The sequence below is a fragment of the Scaptodrosophila lebanonensis genome, unplaced genomic scaffold (genome assembly GCF_003285725.1).
Source record: "Scaptodrosophila lebanonensis strain 11010-0011.00,11010-0021.00 unplaced genomic scaffold, SlebRS2 tig00001410-arrow-pilon, whole genome shotgun sequence".
NCBI lineage: Eukaryota > Metazoa > Arthropoda > Insecta > Diptera > Drosophilidae > Scaptodrosophila > Scaptodrosophila lebanonensis.
Window position 1 is genome coordinate 387,808 of NW_022060738.1, and position 12,420 is coordinate 400,227.

Consider the following 12,420-nt stretch of genomic DNA (forward strand, 5'->3'; position numbering starts at 1 on the left):
AGAAAATATAATAGTATTACATGATATCAGCACCGCGCGAGTGATGTAATTTAATCTCATAAATACAGCATTTAGTTATATCTAATATGAATAAAAAAACATTTGTTACCAAGGCAATTTTTGGATTCAGTCGGTACCTTGATAATAGATATATTAAATATATTTTTTTATGAAAATTAAGAACCAAATGTTATTAAAAACTAAAAAAAAAACTAATTGACATCTGTTCATCAATGATTCGTGTTACCTGCCGGTAATACGCAGGTGTAGATTTACACAATGCTTAAATAAACTTATCTTCTTAGGAAAAAAATGTCACATACTAGTCTTACATTACATTAATTCAAATGTTATCTGTCCAGAACTCTCTTTAGTATTTTACTAAATGTAATATTACTGTTTTTGTAAATTTGTTCATTTGAAACTGAAATAACCTATAAATGGCACCATAGGGGCGAAATAGGCGAATATTAAGGTCAAGTAAGAGTAGATTCAATTGAATTTAAATTCAAATTACAACTTAAATTAAAAACAGTACAGAAAATATATTCAGCGTACATACTCTATGCATATTTGACATGACAGAATTACAGGAGTTACAACCAGAGGAAAAGGATGTTTCTCATCACCTCGACGTCTTGATCGGTATGCCCGGACAACGAGAAATAATGATGTGTGATAGTGCCAGCTGCTTGCCATACTCTTTTTACTGATATTATACTTATACACTTGCAAAAATGCTAATTATCTGATCATCGTTGGGATAAGCGATTTGTTTTCAGGTATTATGAGTCCAAATAACAATGAATGGCACTTATTCTAACTTTTTTATTGTGACGTAGTAATTGTGCGTCATTCTTTGGTAGTGCCTTTTTACCAGTCCCTTCGAGTCCTGACAACGTTTAATGCATTTGTGTCAGAAACAGAACAACAGAAACCCTTCAACCTCTGCTCATCTACGATACGGATATGAACTTTTTCGCTTCAAAGTACCTAAGCAATTTCTTATAAAAGCCTCCTTTTTTTGTACGTAATTTTTGAAACTTCTGCAATATTGCTTGTAGGGAAGGTCGGCGCAGTTCGTCTGTTATTTAAATATTGCAAAGTTTGCTTAGCTATCCATTCTGGTTATACTCTGTACATTACTATAAATGTACAGGAGTATATTAGGTTTACGGGAGGTGAAAAATGTAACAGGCGTGGCAAACCCCACAAAGTATATATATTTTTGATCAGCATGACAAGACGAGCCGATCTAGCCCAGTCTGTCTGTCTGTCTACCTATGTGTCTGTCTGTCTGTCCGTCCGTATGAACACCTCGATCTCAGAGACTATAACAGGTAGAGACAGCAAACTTTCCACAAAGATGGCTTATGTGTATACGCTGTGAAAGTTTTTTTTTTATTTCCCCCATGGGGGTTTTCCCGATTTTCCATTCATATAATCGTCTTTATCTCGGAGACCTAAGGCCACCAAATTTTAGTCCAAGATGCCTTATGTGACTACACAGAAAATGCGTATTGGGGAATTTCCCTCCCTTCCCTCTGTCCACCGCCATTAGTGATTTTCCATAATCTGTATGCTAAGTTTCATCATGATAGGCCTATTTAACAGGAAGTTATAGCCATATATGTATGTATGACCAATCAGTGCCCGCAGCTGTTGTTGTTGTTACTGCTTTGCATAGGCACACGAGACATACACAGACACACACATACACGCATAATTATTCTACACATATGTACGGAGTATTTCAAACGACTTTGGCCACTGAAGGCCAGCCACCATTAAAATGCAACATTAGGACATAACTATTCAATTTGTGGGGCCCACACATTAAATGTTGAAGAGCTCCGTTATAAGAATAAAATGAGTGTTGCGACGCGAATGAGTATATGACATCTCATCAACGCGACGCAAATAGGCAGCAGGGCCACAAGTGTCTTTAATCAATTGGACCACAAGTGGTTAAAGGTTAAATGTGTTGGGTGGAAAATTTAACCGGACCACGAGGATCCGCTTTGAGCAAACACCAGTAGGACCACAAGCGTCAATCAACTTTAATTCATCAGGACCACGCACGAGTGCGAACAGTGAGGTTAAGTCCAACCGCGACGATGCGGTATGAGACATGGTTGATGGAACGTTTAGTGGTGCGCAATGGTAATGAGCAGGGTAACAACTCTGAGCATCGAGCAATGCGGCGTGCATTTCGACGGCAGCGGGGACCCACGAGCATTCTTGCGCAGGCTGGAGGAGAAAGCAGAAGTGAGCGGGGAACCGCTGGATAACTTGGTGCCAATGTTACCCAACATCCTGGAGGGCGCGGCACTGACGTGGGATCGCACTAGGCGAAACCCGTCTCAGCCATGGGCCGAGTTCCGCGCGGAACGGCTGGAAGCGTACCTAGCCGCCGCCCATGTAGCGTGGTGGCGACAAAACGCGCGACAACGCTTTCAGGGCGAGTCAAAGACAACTGCAGAATATCTCCAAGCGATGCTGGAACTTATACTCGACGCGGACATGTGTGGAGAAAAGCAGCTAAGGCTCATCTACAAAAATAGCTGGCCGGCGGTAAACAACAGGACCCGCCATCAAGACATCCGTACGGTAGTTTAAACAGCTGTCGAGGGAGCTGGAGGAGCTGGGCATAGCGCGGAACTATGCCGAAAATGAGAGGCCTACATCCGTTTATTTACAGGTAACACCGTCGGCACTAGCACAGGTAGCAGCTGCAGGTCCCGAATCGCAGAGCCCCCTTGCTTGCCAAGGACTGTCCTGCAGGCAGTGCGGGATGGCGGGGCATGACGCAGGAAGCTGCCACAATCCCCAGAGCTTCAACTGTTGGGACTGCGGTAGACTTAGAGTACCGCCGAACGCGCAGGAAAACTAGCGGCAGAACGCACGCTAGCGACGCGTTGGTGGACACCGAAGCCACTTGCACCTTCGCAAGCGTAGCCCTGGCACGACTCTTAAGAGATCCAGAAGACAAAAATGTGCGGAGTGTAGATGTACTGGTGTCGATGGCCGATGGCTCAGAACGAATACGCAGAATTTCCCTCCCTCCCCCTTCCCCCCGCAAATCGTTTCTCTAACTAACTAACTTGGAATTTCGACCTCAAATTTTGCAAATACCCCCAGTTAGTGATTATGTGTCCGAATGCCAAGTTTTGCTATGGTATACCGATTTAATAAGAAGTTATAGCGCTGTCTGCAGTGGTTGCTTTGGTTGACTGCAAACATGCTTACACAGACACGAATTGATGCGCATAGGCATACCTACACTCACACAGACGCAATTGCTATGTAAATGTGCAATCATACACCCTTTACGGGAGTGTCCCGTAAACCTAATATACTCTTGTACATTTCATGTACAGAGTATAAAAACTAGACTCGCGACCCTTTTCGGTTAATATTCTGTATTAGCCTAGGTGTGGGCGTGTGTCTTTTATGTACACAATCGATACAACTCCAATACATCGATATCTGTTACATTTCAATTACATTCGTGGGTTTCTTATCAGTCAGCTATTTACATAAACAATGAAATATCGGTTAAGTAATTCAAATCTGTTTACAATACTATTAATAATTACCGCAAGGCATCTTCTTTACATAAATATTCTCCCGGCCATGAGGAATTAATGTGAATTTAAATTATATCAGCTTTTGGCGTCAACAAAAGGAAAGGCACTTTTAGCTTTCAATGTGATGCTCCTGCTAAAGACTCTTTGTTGTGACTCCAGTAATTCTTGGGAATTTGATTTCAAATTTCATACTAATTTAAGCTTATTTTCATACAAAACAACTTTTCTTTAAAGGCACAACTGCCATATACTGATTTTGTTTTGATTCCTCCAGTTCAGGAACACAATCATACATATCCGCATTTTGCATGCGTGCAAATGTTATGTACAGAAAAGAATATGTACATAGAGTTATATATAACATGTATTATTTTTTTATTAAAGCTTTAATATATTTTAAATTAAAAATTGTATATTCAAAATGTACAAAAAAAGATGACCAATGACCTTTTTCATCGCATAGAACGGTACGAATAAGATATCGATAATGCAAAATATTATGTTACCGTTAAGTTAATATTTAACACCGTCAGTTAAATAAATAAATTGTTTCCTGCTGGACACACATAACTATTATTTTAAAATGAATATTTAAATATTGAGAACAAATTTATATTTGTACTTGTATTAATATATTATATTGAGATGTTGCGCATTATCCTGTGGAGGGAAAAAAACAACAAATCACGACGAAATGGATACTCAACGTTGGCAAATTGATAACATGGCTTTGGCCATTATCGAGCTTGTACTAAATAAGAACCTTTTATAGAAATATTATTTTTATTTACGTCCCTTGCTATTTCTGAATATATTAAGAAATTCTAGGCCCAACAAAACTAGTCATCAAATTACACTTACCTAACACTTTGACTTCAACGGATCGTTGAGAAGTATAGTTATGCTTATTCCGAGCTATACAGGTATATGTGCCTTGATCGGTGGTTCGCTGCATGTTTTCAATGGTTAGTGTTCCATTTTCCACTCGTTGTCTAATATTTACGGGAAGACTTAAGCCATCTAATAGAATAAGTATATATTTATTAAGTTAGCGAGAAGGATTTTTGAGTAAAATATTCATACCTTTTTCAATAGTAATGTTTTCTATAGGAAAGCCAGAAATAGGGCATTTTAAAACAAATGTTTTTCCAGCTACCGCAAACATTTTTTCCATATGGCGAATGTAAGGCATACCTAATGCATCAAATAATAATTTGTGTTTGTTTACCATTAATTTGTATATTATGCAAATTTTTTACCATATATATTAAGTCGAGCCGCATGAGTGACTTCACCAGCCCGTGAAACTGCTTTACATTCATAAACTCCTCCGTCCTCCGATTTAACAGCCGATATATTTACATGACTTATAACGTCATTGAATGTGGTCACATATTGGCCAATCAAGAGACGATCGTTCTGAGATAGCAATACAAATAAAACCGAAGAACGGAAACTTGTTAACAACTTAATAACTTCCCAAAAGCACATTTCAGATATACAGATTTTGAATAAATGTATTTTAATATTTAGATCATTAAAAAATTTGGATGGAGTTCTAAAACTTACGTTCGATAGTGGGAAGCCATCCAGCAACCATATAATTTTTGGTGTAGGATTGCCACTAGCACTGCATTTTAATGAAACAGATGGTCCCGGCTGCATTGTTTGTTCTATAAATTTGTATAGTAGTTGAGGGGCAACTTCTGTAAAATGTGAAATTTTAAAATTGCGATATATAACACGGATTCTTAAGTAAACCTCACCTCCCAAACGCAATTCCGCTGAGCTTTGTATGGACTCCAAATCATTCTTGACAACACATTGGTACATTCCCCTATCTTCCTTAACAATCGACGTAATTCGAATATGTTCTTTTGACATGAGGCGCACTCGTGCTCCAGCGCGAAGGGTTTTACCATCTTTCAACCAAACAATACTTTGCTTCGGATAGCCAGAAATAGTGCAAATCTAAGAAAATACCCCAAAGATTACTTACCGTTTTCCATTAATTCAACTATCAGGAATAACTCACTAAATCAACTATCTGACCAAGGTTAATTGTCTGCCGTGAAGGATGAATACTTGCAGACAGTGGTGATGTAACCGAAAGATGCACCGCCAGAGTCTCACTTCCCTCCGTATTTGAAGAAGTACAGTAAAATATTCCATTATCACTATTTTCTACAACTGATATTACAAAGGTTCCGTCTTTTATTTTTGCACGACCAGTAATCAGCATATGTTCTACAGACTCGTTGTTGTTTGTACGTTTTGTGTGCCATCTGAAATTAAATCAAGAATGGAGTGCTAGAGTTGAGTGAATATCTCATACATACTCCCACAAAAACATAATTCTTAAATTTTTTTTAAAGTTAATTGTTTTTAAAAATAAAGCAAGTAGAGAAGCTAAAGTTGGGTGTCCTGATGTTGAAATACTCTGTACGTATGCATAGAATAACAAATAAAAAAGCTAAAGTCCGGTGTTCCGACTTTGAAATACTCTGTACATATGTTAAGAATAATTACAGAAATTAAAAAAATAAAAAAAAAATTAATCGATTTTACCTCTTCGAACTCACGTAAAGGGTGTATTATTGCGCATTTACTACATAACAATTGGGTCTATGTGAGAGTATGTATGTCTATGCGCGTGCAAGCATGTTTGCAGTCAACCAAAGCACCAGTATCAACAACAGCTGCAGGCAGCGCTTAGGCAGCGCTTGAGCAGCAAATATATTTATGACTATAACTTCTTGTAAAATCGGTCTATCATAATGAAACATGGCATACACTAACTGGGGGTATTTGCAAAATTTTAGTCCGAAATTCCAAGAATTACGGGAGTTATGGATAATCAATGATTGTGTTGGAGAAGGGACAGGGATGAAAGTTCCAAATTACACATTTTCTTCGTATTCACATAAGCCATCTGTGACTAAAATTTGGCTCTTATAGTGTCTGAGATATAGGCGATTATACGAATGGAAAATCGGGAAAACCCCCATAGGGGGAAGAGGGGGAATCAAAAAATAAAACAAACTCGTATAGTGTACACACATAAGTCATCTTTGTGCAACATTTGGTGACTCTAGCTCTTATAGCCTCTGAGATCCAAGTGTTCATACGGACAGACGGACAGGCAGACACGCAGACAGGGCTAGATTGACTCGTCTTATCATGCTGATCAAAAATATATATACTTTGTGGGGTCTGCCACGCATTCTTCTGTTACATTTTTCAGCTCGCGCAAACCCATTTCCCAAATACCAAATTACTTTGGTACGATTCAAGATTTAGGACATAAAGTACTGTTGAGGCACCGAGCTTTTTCGGTAGCCTTTTTTAGACTATGGGTTTTATCTGAAGCGGGCGTCAGATACGACACTTAAAACAAGAACGATTTATTTTTAAATGTACATATGTATGTATATTTTGCCGCGCAGGGCCAATTATGTTTGTCAATAAACCGAATTGATATACACGAATTTAAGAGGCCACCAACTCAAATAGTTGAGCCTTTAAACAATATGCGCAAAAGTAGAAGTGCGTTGTCTCGTACAACAGCACAGCGAGAAGCGTTGGATTGGCACGGCGAATCTAGGTCAACTAACTTCGATTGCAGCTGCACTGGCAGCTGCAGAGACTAAGAAAATGATAACAAAAGGAAATGTACAAAGAGAGCAAATATTGAGCGCGATCAAAGCAAACTTTATAAGAGTTATTAAACGTTTAGCGCTTCTCGCTTCGCAGAGCAAGGTACAATTTGTATATAAGAATAATTATGCGTCTGCTGCGGACGACTGCGCCTGCTGCTTGACCAAACATCCTCCCCCCGTTGGAAGGCACGGGCTTCCAACCTCATCCTCTTTTGGCAGTGCACACAATTTGCGCACCGCTCGTCTAATGATTCCAGAGGGAGTCTGCAGCACCGCGACCCTCGAAACACCGTCAGCTCCAGAGATCAGCTCGATGACTCTTGCCAATGGCCACTTTAGAGGAGGCAAGTTTTCATCCTTGACGAGAACCACGTCGTTGACAGCGACTCCAGGGCATGGAGTACGCCTTTTTGAACGTTCTTGCAGTAAAGTGAGGTACTCTTCGCGCCCACGATTCTAGAACAGCTGTTGCAGATAGGTGACTCGTTGCCAACGGCCCAAACGATCGTAATTGAGCTTGGTAACATCAGGCTCAATATATCATGTAAGCAGCGCCGTACCCAGGAAGTGAGCTGGAGTCAGCACGTCAAGGTCTGAATGATGCTCTGAAAGTGGAAGTAATGGTCGAGAATTAATTATAGCGCCGATCTGGCAAACCAAGGTGCCGTCTTTACCGCCGCTTCCAAAAGTCCGCCAAAGTGTGGTGAACGAGGAGGTATAAATCGCCAGTCAATCGACTCTGCTAAGCAAAACTCTTGCACCGCCTGTACATGCTCAGCATTTAGGAACAAGCCAGGCAAGCCAGGCAAGTCGGCCATCAGATGCTCAACCTAGCGCGACTTGGCTCTGAAGCATATTGTGCACTTGCTGACAGCAGCTGAAACCGTCATTCGGCCGCCTATGGGCCAGTATTGTAGACGAATCGAGGCCAACAACGCACGTGGCCTAGCATGTAAGCTGCGAATGTGGTGATGATAAATAAGCGCTCTTGTCACAGGATGCTGCCTGGGTAAAATTTCTGGATGCTTGGCTGCGAAATTCAACGCAGAATTCTTCAGCCGTCCGCCTACGCGAAGCAATGATGATGAGGTTGGATTAATAAATGGCGCGAGCGAGGCCAGGGAACTGGAGGGTTTCACTCGCTGTACCGCCCGAAGCGCCTTGTAGTCCTCGAAAAGCGTTGATAGTTGAATGGAACGTAGCAGAATGTGAGTTCCATGATGTAAGCAAGCCAGTGTTGGGCCAGAGCACCGGATACGATGAATAAATTTGTAGACGAAACCAAAAACCCTTTGTAACTTGTAGAAAGAGTTTACGCCGAAGCATCTGTGTAGCATGCCGCTCCAAGCAGCACCTTTTGACGAAGTTCAGGCAGCGACTGTACAGACAAGCAGGATTCAGGCCATTTGCTTTTGCTTTCTGTAAGAAATTTGGGTCCATGAGCCCACAACGAAGATTCCAAAAGTTCACCGGGCAGAGCCCCTCTAGATAAAATGTCTGCCGGATTTAAATTCGTTGGCACGTATTTCCACTCCATTCCAGATGTCAGCTCCTGAATTGTGGCTACACGATTGGAGACGAATATCTTGAAGCTCGAAGAATCGCTGCGAAGCCAACGACGGATGAGTCAGAATAGCAATAGCATGGGCCACAGAATATCTTCATCTTGGCCACTTTATGCATAACCTGCGCCAGTAATGCAGCACCGCAGAGTTCCAACTTGGGTACTGTGGTCGTCTTTAAAGGTGCCACACGCGATTTAGCGCAAAGAAGTTGCACCGTCGTTTTTCCCTGAGCTTTAGAGACTATGTAGACGCAAGGTCCATAAGCGCTCATGCCGGCATCGCTGAAGCCATGGACTTCAATAGTTGCGTTAGGAATGAGCACCAGCCGTAGAAAAGTTAGCTTTGGCACACGTTCAAAATTTGAGCAGAAACCAATCCAAGTGGTTGCTAACGCCGCCGGAAGACTCTCATCCCACTCCAGCTTCGCCTTCCAGAGATCCTGCATAAAGATTTTAGATTTGGTTATTACAGGACAAGCAAGACCAAGGGGGTCGTAAAAACGTGCGATAACTGACAAGACAGAACGCTTGGTAAGCTTAGAAGGCAGCTCTAACAGTGCGAGCGAAAACAAAAACTGATCGGAAGCCGGATCCCAGACCAAGTCCAATGTTTTGGTGATGTCGCTACCATCATCAAATTTTAGCAGCGATTCCTTATCTGCATCAGGGACGCCTTGCAGTACTGCAGAGTTGCTTGAGCACCATTTTCGCAATTTGAAACTGCCCGTCGACAGAAGACTAGTATTCTGATGCATGATCTCCATCACCTCTGGAACTGAACTGCCTCTAGTAATGAATACATTGCATGAAAGTGTCGGGCTCTGCCACCCGTACACAGCGATACATCTTGGATACATCGTCTGTGAATGCAATTGCAAACGAACGAAACCGTAGCAATGTGTTGAAGAGCTTGCTTTGAATGGTGGGACCTGCCATCAAAACTTCGTTCAATGAGTAGCCACAAGTTGTTGCCGCAGATCCATCAAACACAACTCTGAGCTTCGTAGTTGTACTATCCTCCTTTAGGACGCAATGATGCGGTAGATAGTATTTGAGTCAGTACTGACAAGAGACATGTGAATCAAATCCGTGTACTCCTTTATGAAGGGCTGCGCTCCAATTTTCACTCCAAATTTAGAAAACGGAGGCGTGCCTGCTGGTACGAGCCGCCTAGCAACTCAACGCTGTGTTTCGGAGGCGCTTCCGTAACTCTATTTCCAGCTTGGCAGCTACAAACGCGGATTTTTGACCGAACTCCTCATGTAGGATGAAGCTAGCGTCACCACAGTCGAACTCCTTCAAACTACTGAGCGCGCAGTTAAAATTAATCTTCTTATCCTCAAGCAGTTTTACAAGACAGAGCAACTCATCTTCTCTCAACAAACCAATTTTGTCATCTTTTAATTCGCATTCCATTACCTTGAGACTTTCACAAAGATATTCACATTTGCGCTTGAAAAATACTACCCGATTTCCAGGCGCAGCCACGGCAGTGGGCCCACGTTCAATCTGACGCTCACATGGCGGTACAGATGAATCATCACCATCCATTATTTGTGCAGTACTCTAATACGAATGAAATGTAATGCACAACGAAAACACAAGTCTCGGTTTGGCAACGGCAGCAACAACAACACGCGATAATGCACTTCAAATGTTCGGCACCGAAAATTGTCACTCGCGCCAAACACCGGCGAATGACCGCACAAAGCAACGACGCTTGCTTGCGGCTTATATGTACAAAAACTATGCGCTTTGTACAGTCAATTATATATACACATACGTGCACTGATGCTGCAGCGGTATGTATGTATGTATGCATACTAACTTTGCACACCTTAAATAGTACACCAAATATATATCGTTTTGAGCCACAAATTATGGCTTTTCAGGGTCACCGATTTTTTAATGTAAGTCACGTCGGGTGTTCACCAAAATGTTGAGGCACCGAGCTTTTTCGGTAGCCTTTTTTAGTCTATGGGTTTTGTCTGAAGCGGGCGTCAGATACGACACTCAAAACAAGAACGATTTATTTTTAAATGTACATATGTATGTATATTTTGCCGCGCAGGGCCAATTATGTTTGTCAATAAACCGAATTGATATACACGAATTTAAGAGGCCACCAACTCAAATAGTTGAGCCTTTAAACAATATGCGCAAAAGTAGAAGTGCGTTGTCTCGTACAACAGCACAGCGAGAAGCGTTAGATTGGCACAGCTGCACTGGCAGCTCATCTACTATACACTTTGACAGCTTTTTAACGCATTTTTTTTCATTTTAATCATATTTTATTTTGTGGCCAGCAGCACTATATGTGCCATATTCCACGTATTTGAGTTAGAGCTAATAACAAGAGCAGATAAGAAAATTATGTTGGAACATGGAACGAGAATTTGACAAGAATGACTTGAGATTATAACATTAAAGTTAACAGGATAGACAAAATTGTTCTTTCAATTTACAAACTTATAGTAGAACATCATTGTTAAATGCATTATTTGGCATTATATGTGCCATATTTGACTAATTTATTTGACAATTTTCATCTGATTAACTTCAAACTTAGTTTGTATACTCCCAAATTCCAAGTAAAACGGCATACTTGGTTTTTTGAAATTTTTCTTGTGGCCTGAAATATGGGAGTTTTCATGTAAAATAAGAGAGAACACTACAGTCGAGCAAGCCCGACAGTAAAATAGCATGTACTCTCCACAAAAAAGAAAAATTAAAAAAAAAAATTTTTTTTTTTAAATGAATGAATTCATTAAATTAAATTAGAATACATGTTTATGTTCAGTTTTAACAGCATACATTTACATCGCGTACCTATGCGTGTTTATATGCGTGTATGTATGCAGCACAAAGTTGAACCAAAGCAGCAACAACAACAACAGCTGCGGGCAGCGCTGCCTACAGAGCTGCATGATGAAACTTGGCACACGGACACATAAGCACTATCTGGATGTAAATTCCAAATTCCAAGAATTACGGAAGTTATAAGGAAAAACACGAATTGAGGGGGAGTGGGGGGGTGTATCAAAATAAAAAAACAAACTTGACCTGCCTATGGCTTAGAGGAACCTGGATGCCAAGTTTGGTTATCCTAGCTATTGTACTTGCTTAGATCGTTGCGCTCATACAGACAGACGGACGGACGGACAGACGGACATAGCTATATCGACTTGTCTTGTCATCCTGATCAAGAATATATATACTTTGTGGGGTCTGCAACGCCTCCTTCTGTGTGTTACATGTAAACTCGCACAAAAAGTAATATACCCTTTTACCCCTTGGGTTCAGGGTATAAAATGTGAAGAAATATTAAAACCCCAATATTAAAGCACCAAGATTTTATTTGTATTCTCTTATTGATCACAAAAACCAAATTTGAAGTTTATCGGTTAAAAATGCAGATTTTTTCAAACAAACCTTGGAGCTCGTTTTTCCCCTTTGAAGCTCGAATTTTCCAAAAACCCTTCTTAGTGTGCACCTAAATTTTGATAGGATACTTGACCCCAAATTTCAGCTGTGGGCTGTTGACGCTGGTTCCTTTTGTGCCCCAAGAAAGCCCCAATAATTCAGCCTCCAAGACAAATTTCAAAAA

At 40.9% G+C, this 12,420-nt stretch overlaps 1 protein-coding gene across 1 annotated transcript in view; it reads right to left on the reverse strand.

The window, feature by feature from the left end:
• LOC115630731 (Down syndrome cell adhesion molecule-like protein Dscam2) overlaps positions 1–12,420 on the reverse strand; it is a 307,894-nt gene that overhangs the window by 172,325 nt on the left and 123,149 nt on the right. Inside the window, exons 8-13 of the mRNA XM_030527385.1 lie at positions 5,626–5,875; positions 5,357–5,561; positions 5,160–5,296; positions 4,850–5,009; positions 4,674–4,784; positions 4,452–4,610 (exon numbers count right to left, since the gene is read on the reverse strand). Of these exons, the coding sequence (XP_030383245.1) occupies positions 4,452–4,610; positions 4,674–4,784; positions 4,850–5,009; positions 5,160–5,296; positions 5,357–5,561; positions 5,626–5,875 (1,022 nt within the window). The remainder of the gene's footprint in view (positions 1–4,451; positions 4,611–4,673; positions 4,785–4,849; positions 5,010–5,159; positions 5,297–5,356; positions 5,562–5,625; positions 5,876–12,420) is intronic.